The sequence below is a fragment of the Balaenoptera acutorostrata genome, chromosome 1 (genome assembly GCF_949987535.1).
Source record: "Balaenoptera acutorostrata chromosome 1, mBalAcu1.1, whole genome shotgun sequence".
Taxonomy (NCBI): Eukaryota; Metazoa; Chordata; class Mammalia; order Artiodactyla; family Balaenopteridae; genus Balaenoptera; species Balaenoptera acutorostrata.
Genome location: NC_080064.1, coordinates 8,024,698 through 8,037,013, shown reverse-complemented (window position 1 = coordinate 8,037,013; position 12,316 = coordinate 8,024,698). Strand labels below are relative to the sequence as shown.

Below are 12,316 nucleotides of genomic sequence, written 5' to 3'. Positions count from 1 at the left end.
CATGGTCCAAGCAAGAGCCTTCTTCACCTTGTGGGATATATACACAGGGCTTATCCCCCCCCCACACAAACTGATTCACTGATTCTATCTCCAAATAATCTATCAGTCATTCCCTCCATCCTGTCCCCCCGCCTCTGTTTGGAAAGCATCGTTTCTCATTTAGTTCATCCAGCAACTTCCCAACTGCAGCACTGGGCTCTGAATTTGCCTCCATCCAACCCAAACTTCGGCTACTTCGAAAAGGTGAATCGAATGATGCAATCTCTCTGTATAATACGTGGTAGCTTCCATCATGCTCAAGATAAAATCCGAAGTCCTTAGCATGCCATGATCTGGCCCCTGCCCCACCCCCCACCAGGTCCCCCAAGTTACTTGCAGTTCCCTGGACCTGACACGTTTCCTCCTTCCCCCTGCCATTCTCCACTTGGATACATTTGCAGTTGTACTTTGGGACTCTGCTCTTGGCTCAGGGCTTCCTCTTTCAAAAACCTTTTCCCACTCTGCCCACACTCATCCTGTGCACACAACTATCACTACACATATCATACTGCACTGGAATTGTCTGTACTGTCCTAGAAATGGTCAGGTCTTGGCAACTTTTCCACCAGGTTCTCCAACAGCAGAGAAATACGAAGTACCTGAAGGGAAAGGGTAAGAAGCCTGAAGCAAGCCAATCCAAGCGTAACGTTTCCCTCAAGTTCCAAATTTCATATTAAAAACTCATGTTGGGGAAAAAAGAAAAAACCAATGTGGATTTTGTATTCTACTCCATTATGTATGATTATGTTGCTTTTCAACATAAAAAATAACGTCATGTCCAAATGTTCAATAAGACTGACGGTCCGCTCCAGAAAAATCTTCTGCTTTGTCCTGTTCACCTCTAACATATCACCAGTGCTCTGGGTGGAGAAAAGCAGTGATTAAGGGAAAAAAGAAAAGCTAAACAGAGTTACTCAAAGCTTTTTAGAAATTTCATTTCTACCCATATGAAGAAGTATGCCATTTCATTTAAAGAAAACTGCAAATCAAAATTATATAGTTAAAAAAAACAGAAAATACAAGATAAACTCAAAGAAATCATAAAGGGATATCTGATATCCTCATTATCTTATAATATAAAAGGTTTTATTTAAGTAAAACGTAGCATAAAATAGGGATTAAAGACCTCATTTAAGATAGAATTTTGATAAATCAAAAAGGGTAACAAAAAGCAAAAGCTCTAAACAAATCAAGTTCATGTAGAAATATTTTTTAAAAGATACGGTTTGTAACCATCTTCAGGTGAAAGAGCAATAAATAAAAGTCAAGACCAGGTTTCATTAGCATCACTCTGTTTCACTTTCCCCTCCTCCCACATCAGAGAGAAATCACACTCTTAAGAGATAATTTCAGTTTTTATTGAATGAGGACTTTATTTTTTAACATTACAAACTAACTCTCCCTTTCTGAAAAGGTAGATCTTACACTCAAAGACAATCTTCAAGCATTTTCTAAAAAGAAACTCGGGGAGAAATCCATAGTTCATTAACAAGAAGATTCACAACTTCTTTTTACAGTAATGATGGGAGGAAACCAATACACTTCACAACCTACAGTGGTTCAAACTAAGTATCTAGAGCAGATTTTTAAATCTCAGAAAGATGACATAAAGTAGACAATTATGAAAACTGTTCATAATACAGAATTTGGCTCTCACAGTGTAGAACAAATGCTTGCTTTGCACTGCACCTAAGAAGGCGTCTTCATTAAGGTACGCCAGGACTCAGCAGCTTCCCCTGCTCCCAGTCTTTTGTACAAATCATTAAGGCGAGTCTACAAAGGACCAATAAGGCACAGGGGTATAGCAGCTGACGGGAGAAAACCTATGTGACTTCCTGTAGTCTGACAGCCTTTAATGCAGACATCGGTGTGACAAACTGTGTTCTGTCCTGTTTTGTTTTGTTTTTTTTCAGCATCAACCTACACCTAAAGCACAAGAGGTCACTTCAAGTCACTTCAATGGAATAAACAATTCCCATTCGTTGCATTTCCAGTGAAAAGAGAAGCGCCAGAAAGACTTAGAAGCAAAACTAAAGGAAAAGCCCTTTGGTTTAGACTTATTAGATAAACAGAAGTCTTTAACTCTCCAAGGAATACCATAGTGTGTGGTTTGGTTTGTGAAACTGTACCAGTTGATTAGGACTCTATTTCCATTATTGTCAGATTATATAATTTCAATAGCAAAAACTTTAAAAAAAAAATCTCACTATGATAATAGCTAGGGATATTTCAATAATACAATAATGGCTTAATGGTGACCATTCCCCTTTGGTCTTGTAGTATTTAAGCTTAGGGACAGATACTGTCAAATTAAAAAAACAAACGAAGCAATGTAGGCTATACCAATCACAAAAGCATGGTACTAGTTACTTCTTCAGTGAAAGTCAATGAAGAAATTTCATTCACACAGTTATTTTCTATGACAAGTATCTGCTCTGAAATGCATGAAGGGCAATCAAATCTTGGTTCATTTCTTTCCGGTCATCTGAAGTTAAGGGCTACTTTAGATATCTAAACATTTCAGTGACCTGAGGGCGCCTGGACCAGCAGATGAAGCACAAATACAAATCTAACCCTTTGGAGTAGCAGCGTGGGTGTAGTGCCAACCACAACCCACATGTGTAAATGAAAGTACTGTATTTCTTTTCATTCTACAGTGTCTCCTGATCACCAGTAGAAACTCACTCCCATTGTTTAGTGTGAAAGGGAGGTACCTGCCCATAATGAGATTAAAAGGCCACCATAAAAATGAAAATATATAGGCCTATCCTATGTTACCTCAAGTTGGAAAATTGAAAGCCCACTTGTGCTACAGAGTTGAAAGCTGTGTTGTTGTTATTATTATTATTAGTTTTAGAAAATGAATTTTTTTGCAAGAAAGAAATAGATAACATAACTATGTCTAAGAAGAACAAAGAAGGACAAATGGGGTTTACACAAGATGCACTGAAGTGACTGATCTGAAGTACCCTACCAAGTATATTCAAACCACATGGTACAGGACACTGTCATCTCAATTAAGTCAACTCATTATAAACATCATTCAGTCAACCCATGACAGACATCACCCCTGTCTAATCTGCCATAAAACTTCAGCTGAAGACTAGGACTGCTCTAGCTATGAAAGCAAAAATAACCCCCAAAGTTAATTGGAAGCAACTTTCTGTGCATTATAAAAGCATTTTCTAAGAAGCAAAGAAAACAAATACTATGATTAAAAATAATGTTCTAATAAAGAATAGTGCCCACACGCAAAGGAAAAAAACCCATATAATCACAATCTTTAAGGCTGCCTTGAACATTAACTGCTATCCTGGATGTAATTTTTCACACCATCTGGAAGCCAAGCGTTTGATAGGTGACTTAGTAATCTTCAACAACGTGATGTCAGGCAATCTCATAGACATCTCTGGCTCTTCACACCGCCTCTTTAAAAAGTTTCTGACAAGTTCAAGAGATGAAGGATGCAGAAAACTATTCTTTTCTTCCCATCAAAATCCATCTTTTTTAGTGGATTCTCCAGTGAGGCAAACTGAGACCACAACATAGTAAAATGAGGTATTGATACAATAACTGTTCATCAGGACTTCTCTTTCCTTGCTTGAGTATCTGTGAGGATCACTGCTGCTGACCAAAGAATAGTTTATTATACATCATCTCCTTTATTCTAAACCAAACCAAAGTTAACTTATTTCATTATTTCATCATCTACTGAAAATAAGTACACACAGCCAAATGCTGTAGCCTTCTCCCCATGTCCCACCTCTCTCCTCTCCACCAAATAACCTCCCTATAAACTTATACATACTGCTCAAAGAATCATACGAGTATTTTGTTGGTATTTCTGTTGGCATGATATTGGTGAATAGTTCAGCGTCTCTCTGTGTATGTATTTGTGTGAGAAATGATATGTTAAACTTCAAAATGCGAACCACAAACAGAAATCCAGACAGATGCCAATTTAAAGATTTCAGTATTATGACAAAATTCATACATACACTGATGCAGTCAAGAGGGAAAAAAAAAACCCTACTGAATCAGTTCTTTGTAAAATATAGAAGAGCAAGAAGATGTGGAAGTTCCACGGAAGATGCAAAGCTGTGTCCTATAAAACATGTCCAAAGACATCTAGTTCTGCGTTTTGAAAATTTCCATGATATTTAAAGAAAGAAACAGACATGGATAAGAAATCCAAAGCTGTGTTCACACAGTTGCATGTTATTATTTTTAAACTAATGTCTAACATTTATGGGGAAATAATAGACATTTAATGCTACATTTCAAATTCCTCTTTTGAATGTTTGCATAAACCAAGAGGCAAGTCTTTCTGGGTATCTGATCAATTTATAGGCATTATAAAAACATAGCAAACTTACACCAAAATAAGACCAGTCTGTGTAAGTAAGTATATTATCTAGGCACCAAGAAAGGAGGAAAGTCTCAGAAAAATAAGGGAGGTCTCAGTGTTTTGTCCAAAATTCCAGAAACTGCCCACTTATGGTATACAAACAAAAGGGAGGCGTCGAAACATTTACCAGTGTTTTATGTTTTAACAATATTAAAATCAGTTAATATTTTAGAAGCACAACATTATAATCATAACGCAAATACTAGGAACTCAAGGCCAAGGCTAGAACCAACCCAAATCATAAGCTACCATCGCCTGTTTCCTCCACCAAGGTTTCAAGTTTGTCCAGTAATTTACACTGTGGTTTCTCGACCAGCTTTGAGATTGGGTGCTGAGAACTGTCGCCTCATTCTCGGAGGTGTCACAAACTGGCTACAGTGGTTGGGTCTGTCAGTCTGCTTTTGACAGGAATTGGCTGCACTGCCCTCTAACTGACCTCCAGTGTTATAATTACAGTAAGACTGACGATGTTGATGCATATGGCGCTTTGCCTGGAAAGTCTGCAGATCAGCGGTGGGGTGACCACTGTGGGAGTTTAGTGATTCTGAGGAAGCAGATGCCTGGCAGCGCACGCTTTTCGGTTGGCCATTATTGAGCGAGTTGCTTCTCCAGCGTAACTGAGGTGGCTGTTGTTGATTATTAATATGCTGCTTGCTAACTTGAATGTGATCTTGACTTCCAGTGCCCTGAGAGCCCCATGGTAACTGGGGATCCTTAGAAGCTGCTCTACTCCCCTTCTCTTGGTTCTCCTGTTTATTTCCTTTCCTTCCATCTTCATCTTTCGGAATTCTAAGCTCTATAACCTCATCTTCTGTTATGATGATATGTGTCCCCGGACTCCAAGAGTTTCTGTGTTTAGGGTTGCTCTTAAAGGGGAACCGGGGCTTCCGGTTCTCAGGAGGGATGAACCTATGAGGTACATTCTGCCGACGAAGCTGCTTTGTTATCTCCTGCTGTTGCAGGTTCTTGAACCGAATTTGCTCTTGCCTCATCCAACGCAGACGTCCACGTCTAAAAGCTGGGTCTCCATTCATCAGCTGGGAAACACGCTCTTCTTTCCCAAGTTCTCCACTGTCTCCTTTACATACATCAATCTCAGACTTGCTACTGGCACCAGCTGCAACAGGTTCCTTTGCTTTGTGGTTTCCTTGGGTTTTCTGTTCCTGAGACCCAATCAGTGGCAAGACTTTCTCCATTTTGAGCATTTTATTTCTTAATACTTTTATCTCCTCATCTTTCATGTTATTTTGCTTTTTGACTTCTTGCAAAATATCTTCCAGCTTGTCTATATGAACCTTGAGGTCATCCACATCAGTTCCTCCTTTACTACTGGCCATCATGTCTTCAATCTTCTCATCCCCTACACCAACCGTGTCCCAGACATCCCTGGCCACTGCCCTCCAGGAGTCCCGCTCGTTGGGGTCTTTCTTCCCATACATGGCACAAAGCTCTTTCATCTTAACAATGGCCAAGGCTTCAATCTCCTGCCTACTGTGCCTAAAATCGTTGAGAGCAACCTCATAGCATATCTCTTTTACAGCCTGTATCTTAAGATCTGAGATGGTGACCCACTTGGAATCTTTACTCAGGCGTCTTCTTTGGGGGATCTGATACATTTTAATTGGTTCTCGTTTCTTCCCACTGCTGGGGAGGCCACATTTTTTAACAATGGTTTGCAACTTGCTGGGAGGTAGCTTTTCTCTCAGAGAAGTAATCAGTTTCCAGCTCTCTTCACAGGACCTCTTGTCAGAATCGTCCCCGCTATCAGAATCCGCGTCCTTTGGAAAAACAAAATCAAAAAATGGCCCCAAAATAACCAAAATTAAAATGTAAAAAAGGAAAATCAAATCGAAGAAAAAGCAAGCAAAAAAGCCCTAATAAATTTAAAAACAAAATCAAAAAAACTAAAAACAAACAAACAAACAAAAAAAACCCTAAATGATGTGCAAGTCTATTAAGACATATGCTTATGTAGATTATTATTAATATAAAGATTTGCTTGGTTTTTTTTTTCTAGTAACATTAATCCAAATTTCCACTTTCTGGCTTAAGTGATGAAATCTGCAATCAAATTTCTTAGGAGGACTGAAACAGTGAGAATTCTCTCACTGTAAGGTCACATGAAGTTATTAACAAAACGGTGTAAAATAACATCTCCACTACCTCAAGAAAACGAAGTAAAACCTTCGCCCCATACATGCTAACACCCATGCAGCCACTTCCCCACATTTGCCTTGGTTATTGCTGTTGCTTCTTCCAGAAACTCTTTCCCCCATGAGTGAGCACAGATGCCATACAAGATGTGACGAGCAGGCGGATTAACAAAGGTTAGTAATGCTGTAGGATGCCACGTTTTGTTTAGCTTTACTAAAAAGAGCAGCCCTAGAAAAAAGTTAGAAGATGAGAAAGTAGAAAAAGCAGTCAAACAGGGATTATGTTAAAAATGCTAAGAATCCCTACTAGCAGACCATGTGAGGTTCTTATCAACCAAATTGGTTTTTTTTCTAGACGATAAGAGGGTTCTGAAACTAGTCTTTCCATGAGCATATATCAGATTTGCTACTGTCTTGTGTCAGGTCAAATTGATCCATTTCATTTGTACAATTAAAGTTTGTTATCCAGAGAATAAGGATACATAAAAAACGATCTTTATAGTGGGTCTGCTATTTTGTTTCCCACACACTTAAACTAATAAATACCTCACCTCCATAATCTTAGGAAACAAATCTCCAGAACATAAATTAAGCCAGGTAAATATACTTTCATTAAACATTATTCAAAATTCCCCAAGTAATATTTTAATAAATACAACTTAGAGACGTGTTCCATCTATGAAAACCCATGGTATTTCTAGCTTTTCGAGGAATATTACTTTAAGTTGACAACTCTTCCTATCAACACGTAAAACACAAAGGTTATATTCTGCTTATGTATTCTGCTTATGGACCCAATTTAAAATGTTATCTCTCTCTGTCCTTCCAGCTGTCTTTGCACCATTACCTCTTTTTCAAACAACTTTACTTAGGTCTAAAACAGCAGCCTGAATTCACAGCTAAGCAGTTTCAATGGCTATTTGGATAATAGCCAATTATTCTTAACTAACACAAGCAAATCTTGATAACATGGGTCTAAATGAAAGCAGTGTTGGATTTAGAACTCCCTATGACGGATAGGATTAAGGAAGAATTTCTATTCAGGAGATAAAAGTTCCTGGGAAAAGAAACTACTCACTGGAAGAGTAGTTCAAGATAGTCTAGGAAATGAAAATATGCTTATTTAATAGTCTCTTACTTGGCTATGATTATCAAAATTATCTCTAGGAAAGGGTTTAAAAAAAAAAAAAAGAGTTGAAACTGATAAATAGTATCTTGTTTTCTAGACCAAAGATTTCTATGTTTCTAGGTACAGTTACTTTCTAGGGAACAAAAAAATAACGTCTAACAATAATAATAATTTGGCCCCTGAATCTGGAGATGTTACTACTGATTTGAATTATTTCCATTCGTCTAGAAATGGATACTAAACCATTTATAACCCCTACCTATTTGAAAATTTAGCAGCAAAAAGCAGATAAAGCTAAATTTACAGACTCTACACTATTTTTTCCTTTTTATTTTTATTTTAAAAATCTTAAGTGATAAAATCTAAAGTGATAAAAGATGACATTAATAAATATTAGAGAAAAAAAGTATATCTGACTCCTAAAAAGGTTTTCTTGCAAATATGTATAAACTGAGTTTTTGTGTTTGTTTTTAATAAACTGAGTTTTATAGAACACAAATTCTGATTCTTCCTACATAATTAATTATCAGGTTTTTTCCTGGCTTCTTTTCTTTTCCTTTAAAAACTGCTTAATGATGAAATGAACACTACCTAATTCAGGAAACAAATATTCTAATCATTGCTTTAATGTCATACTTAAGAGAGAAAAGTTATGCCTTTAAACTCTAAAATAAAACATAACTAAATGAGTTTACATAAATCCAAAAGAACTCATAAAGTGGCCATAATTTTTTCTTTTTAAAATACTGTCATATTGACTTTGTAGAATATGTCCTTAAAGCTCAAACATATCACCCCCATCACATACTGACCATGATACTGAAAACTTTTGCAAAGCTTATGTGCCAAGATGCAAATCCTATCTCATGTCAAAAAAAAAGAGAGAGAGATTTTAAGAAATTTAGATTCATTTATTACAGGGTTGGAAAAACTACTCAGATCTGTCCAATTCACATGTCACTAAATGATCCTTCTGCTTTCATTAAATACCAAATGCAAAGTGGGCCTCCTAAAGAGACTCTGCAGGAAGATTATGCAAATAAAAGAGAGAAAGTACCCAAAACATGTGTAAAAAAGCAAGCACAGAAAGGACCAGGCGTATAATCAAGTACTAACTATAAGAGAATGTTCAGCAATGTAACAATGGGATGCATTTGGGGAATCATTGTAATAGAAAACTCATGAGCCTGAACTCCATTGTTTAATGCTGTTGTTATACAAAAATAATTGTATATAATAAATATTAAATATTTACTGAATAATAATTCCTTTGTATCTTCTCAATGTATATCCATAGGGTACATTCAAAATATATCTGTTGGTTGACCAATATAGGGTCATAAAATTACATTTTTATTCAGTATTGTTAACTGTTAGGTATTTTTCAGGCTGAAGGGTTAGAAATCAACTCTTGAGGGCAAGAACTTTAATTGGAACAGAAAGCTGGACTTATGGGAGGAAAGTAACCTCTTTGCTTTAAAGGAGATGCTTATTTATTTATTGTTAACATCTTTATTGGAGTATAATTGCTTTAAAATGGTGTGTTAGTTTCTGCTTTATAACAAAGTGAACCAGTTATACATATATATATATCCCCATATCTCCTCCCTCTTGTGTCTCCCTCCCACACTCCCTTTTCCACCCCTCTAGGTGGTCACAAAGCACCGAGCTGATCTCCCTGTGCTATGCGGCTGCTTCTCACTAGCTATTTTACATTTGGTAGTATATATAAGTACATGCCACTCTCTCACTTCGTCCCAGCTTACCCTTCCCCCTCCTCGTGTCCTCAAGTCCATTCTCTACATCTGCGTCTTTATCCCTGTCCTGCCCCTAGGTTCTTCAGAACCTTTTTTTTTTTTTTTTTAGATTCCATATGTATGTGTTAGCATACGGTATTTATTTTTTTCTTTCTGACTTACTTCACTCTGTATGACAGACTCTAGGTCCATCCACCTCACTACAAATAACTCAATTTCATTTCTTTTTATGGCTGAGTAATATTCCATTGTATATATGTACCACATCTTCTTTATCCATTCATCTGTCGATGGACACTTAGGCTGCTTCCATGTCCTGGCTATTGTAAACAGAGCTGCAATGAACATTGTGGTACATGACTCTTTTTGAATCATGGTTTTCTCAGGGTATATGCCCAGTAGTGGGATTGCTGGGTCGTACAGTAGTTCTATTTTTAGTTTTTTAAGGAACCTCCATACTGTTCTCCATAGTGGCTGTATTAATTTACATTCCCACCAACCATGCAAGAGGGTTCCCTTTTCTCCACACCCTCTCCAGCATTTACTGTTTGTAGATTTTTTGATGATGGAAAGGAGCTGCTCTTGAAATCCTAGTTTGCTTTCAGATACAGAGAGCAAACAACAATCAGAACCTGATTACTTGCAAACTAAGTATGTCCTCTGGAAACTAAATATGGCCTAGAGACATATACTTTCTCTTTCTTCAATGGTCACTGTCTTTATTTCACAGAACAGAATGATCACCAGCTCTTGGTGATGGAGATCACCAGCCATCACTATTCTCTTACACCTCATTACTCAAAGGTTGGTCCTAGCCGCACTGGCATCACCTGGGAGCTGTTTAGAAATGCAGACTCTCAGGTCCCACCCCAGACCTGCTGAGTCAGCATCAGCATTTTAACAAGACTCCCAGTGTTGAGAAGCACTGCTCTACCGGACAGAACACTGAAGCAAGTCAGAAAACTCAAGTTTAAGTTTAAGCCTCAGAACCATGACTTAACAGGTACTTAAGAGTGGGCAAGACAGCATTTTTTAGATGTGGCTTCCTCAACTATACACCGGAGGCAATATTTGCCACTTTATTTATATATACAGCTACCAAAGAGGGTTGTTTTGGGAATCAAAAAAATGATGGATGTTAAAACTCTCTGTAAATTATAAAGCACTACACAAATACAAGGCACTATTATTAATAATAAATATAGCTTAATTATACCTGTTTTCGTTTGATCACTCACAGACCATCAAAGGCATGTTATTAGATTATACTACATTATTAAGATAAAAGTCTCCTTCACGTGTCACAAAGCTTTCAAGTCCCTAATCACACTGTAGCCAAACCCTTCTGTTTCCATTACAAACTAAATGCCAACTAGGCCTCCTAAAGAGACTCTACCTGTAACACTGCTATGATCTTGCCCCAAACACTTGATTTATTCTTACAATCCGTTCTTTCTTGGGCTTTATTGTAATTCCCAAGATAACAAACTAACTGAATTAACCCACTGCCAAGCCTGAGAACCGAGCAGCCCTGGAAAAGACTGCTTTTGCACAAGTCCTTGGCTTTTTTGGCCCATTTAGCAATAGCCTCTCTTCTCCAAAGCAGAGCACGGCTATCAGGCAGTGGTTTACATGCTGTAGTTTACACTCGGTATTCTACATGGTATATTTTATGCTAAGGGAAGAAACCAGTACCCCAGCTTTCTCCCTAATACCCCCTTATCTTAAAAGAAGTCCATGAATCTTAAAAAATGAGAAATTCCTAAACTGTATCACAGTGTCCAAAGGTTGTTATGCCTTTTTCTTATACATCAAATGAATGCAAAGAAGCTTCTTATAACCAGGGCTTTGTAAACCAAAATTGGATGGCTTTAAAAATGAAAGTCTAACTAAATGGATAAACTTATTCATTCATGAGATTCAGTTTCTACAAACCCAGAAAATCAACTAACATCATAAAATGCTCTAGCCATTAGTATTATAAGCTGCAACCATAAACTGACTTTTTCAGCTGCTCAAACAAACCCTTTCTCAACCCAGAGAAACCAGGCTTCCCTCTCCTCTCGGAGTTGGGTGTGCAGCCCCTACTTCCACTGTCACCCCATATGCCACGGAGACCCTTACTTAGGATTCAGACTCCATGCAGGGAACAGAAAAGGATTAACACATGCAACTGTGCAGCAACACTTTTAGACACAGTTTAACTTACAAAAAAAAAGTCCACCCAGCACAAGAACAATCCCCAAGTCAGCCCAAGAGCAGAGAATTAGTACTATCAGGTGATCAGAAACAAAACCAAGGCAAAAACCCACCAAATTCAATATTCAGAGTAATTATTATTACAAGAACCACCACTGGTGCATACTCAAAAACCACTATGAAAAGGAAAAGACTACTAGAAAAGCTCACACTATTTCCTCGAAAAGCACTTGGTTTTGATAGAAGATTTGACTTTAAGACATAAGAGGCACAGAAGTAGTACCTTTGAGGACGGTGTTTCAGGCTAAGGCTACCGGGGGATGTAAGTTCCTTCTCCATGAAGGAAATGAGAGAATAGCGTATGGTATCAATGACAGCTGGAGAAGCAACTGGGCGAGTGCTCGTCTATGGAACAGGGAAGGTGTGATATGAAAGCAAGCTGCCCTTTTCCTAACAGAGGATTCAGGATGCACTCCTACCAGTCTCTGCTGCTCCAAGAGAAGATCTGCTTCTTCCTTCTCCTTTTTGTATAGGATCTCCATTTCCTGTAGCCTAGACGGAAAAGAGAAGTAAGAGAGGAAAGAATAAATTGCAGAATCACTGAGCTGTTTCATGAATTCTGCTATGTGTT

General features: G+C 37.8%; 1 protein-coding gene across 11 annotated transcripts in view; it reads right to left on the bottom strand.

The window, feature by feature from the left end:
* Window positions 1–12,316, bottom strand: part of KIF1B (kinesin family member 1B) — a 147,387-nt gene that overhangs the window by 53,907 nt on the left and 81,164 nt on the right. For 9 of the 11 annotated variants that reach the window (XM_057535117.1, XM_057535119.1, XM_057535120.1 and 6 more), the window contains one exon: window positions 12,165–12,237. In XM_057535117.1, coding sequence (XP_057391100.1) covers window positions 12,165–12,237 — 73 coding nt within the window. Of the gene's footprint in view, window positions 1–1,375; window positions 6,226–12,164; window positions 12,238–12,316 lie in introns of those variants that run through there. The other 2 variants (XM_057535127.1, XM_057535129.1) reach the window with 1 other exon arrangement.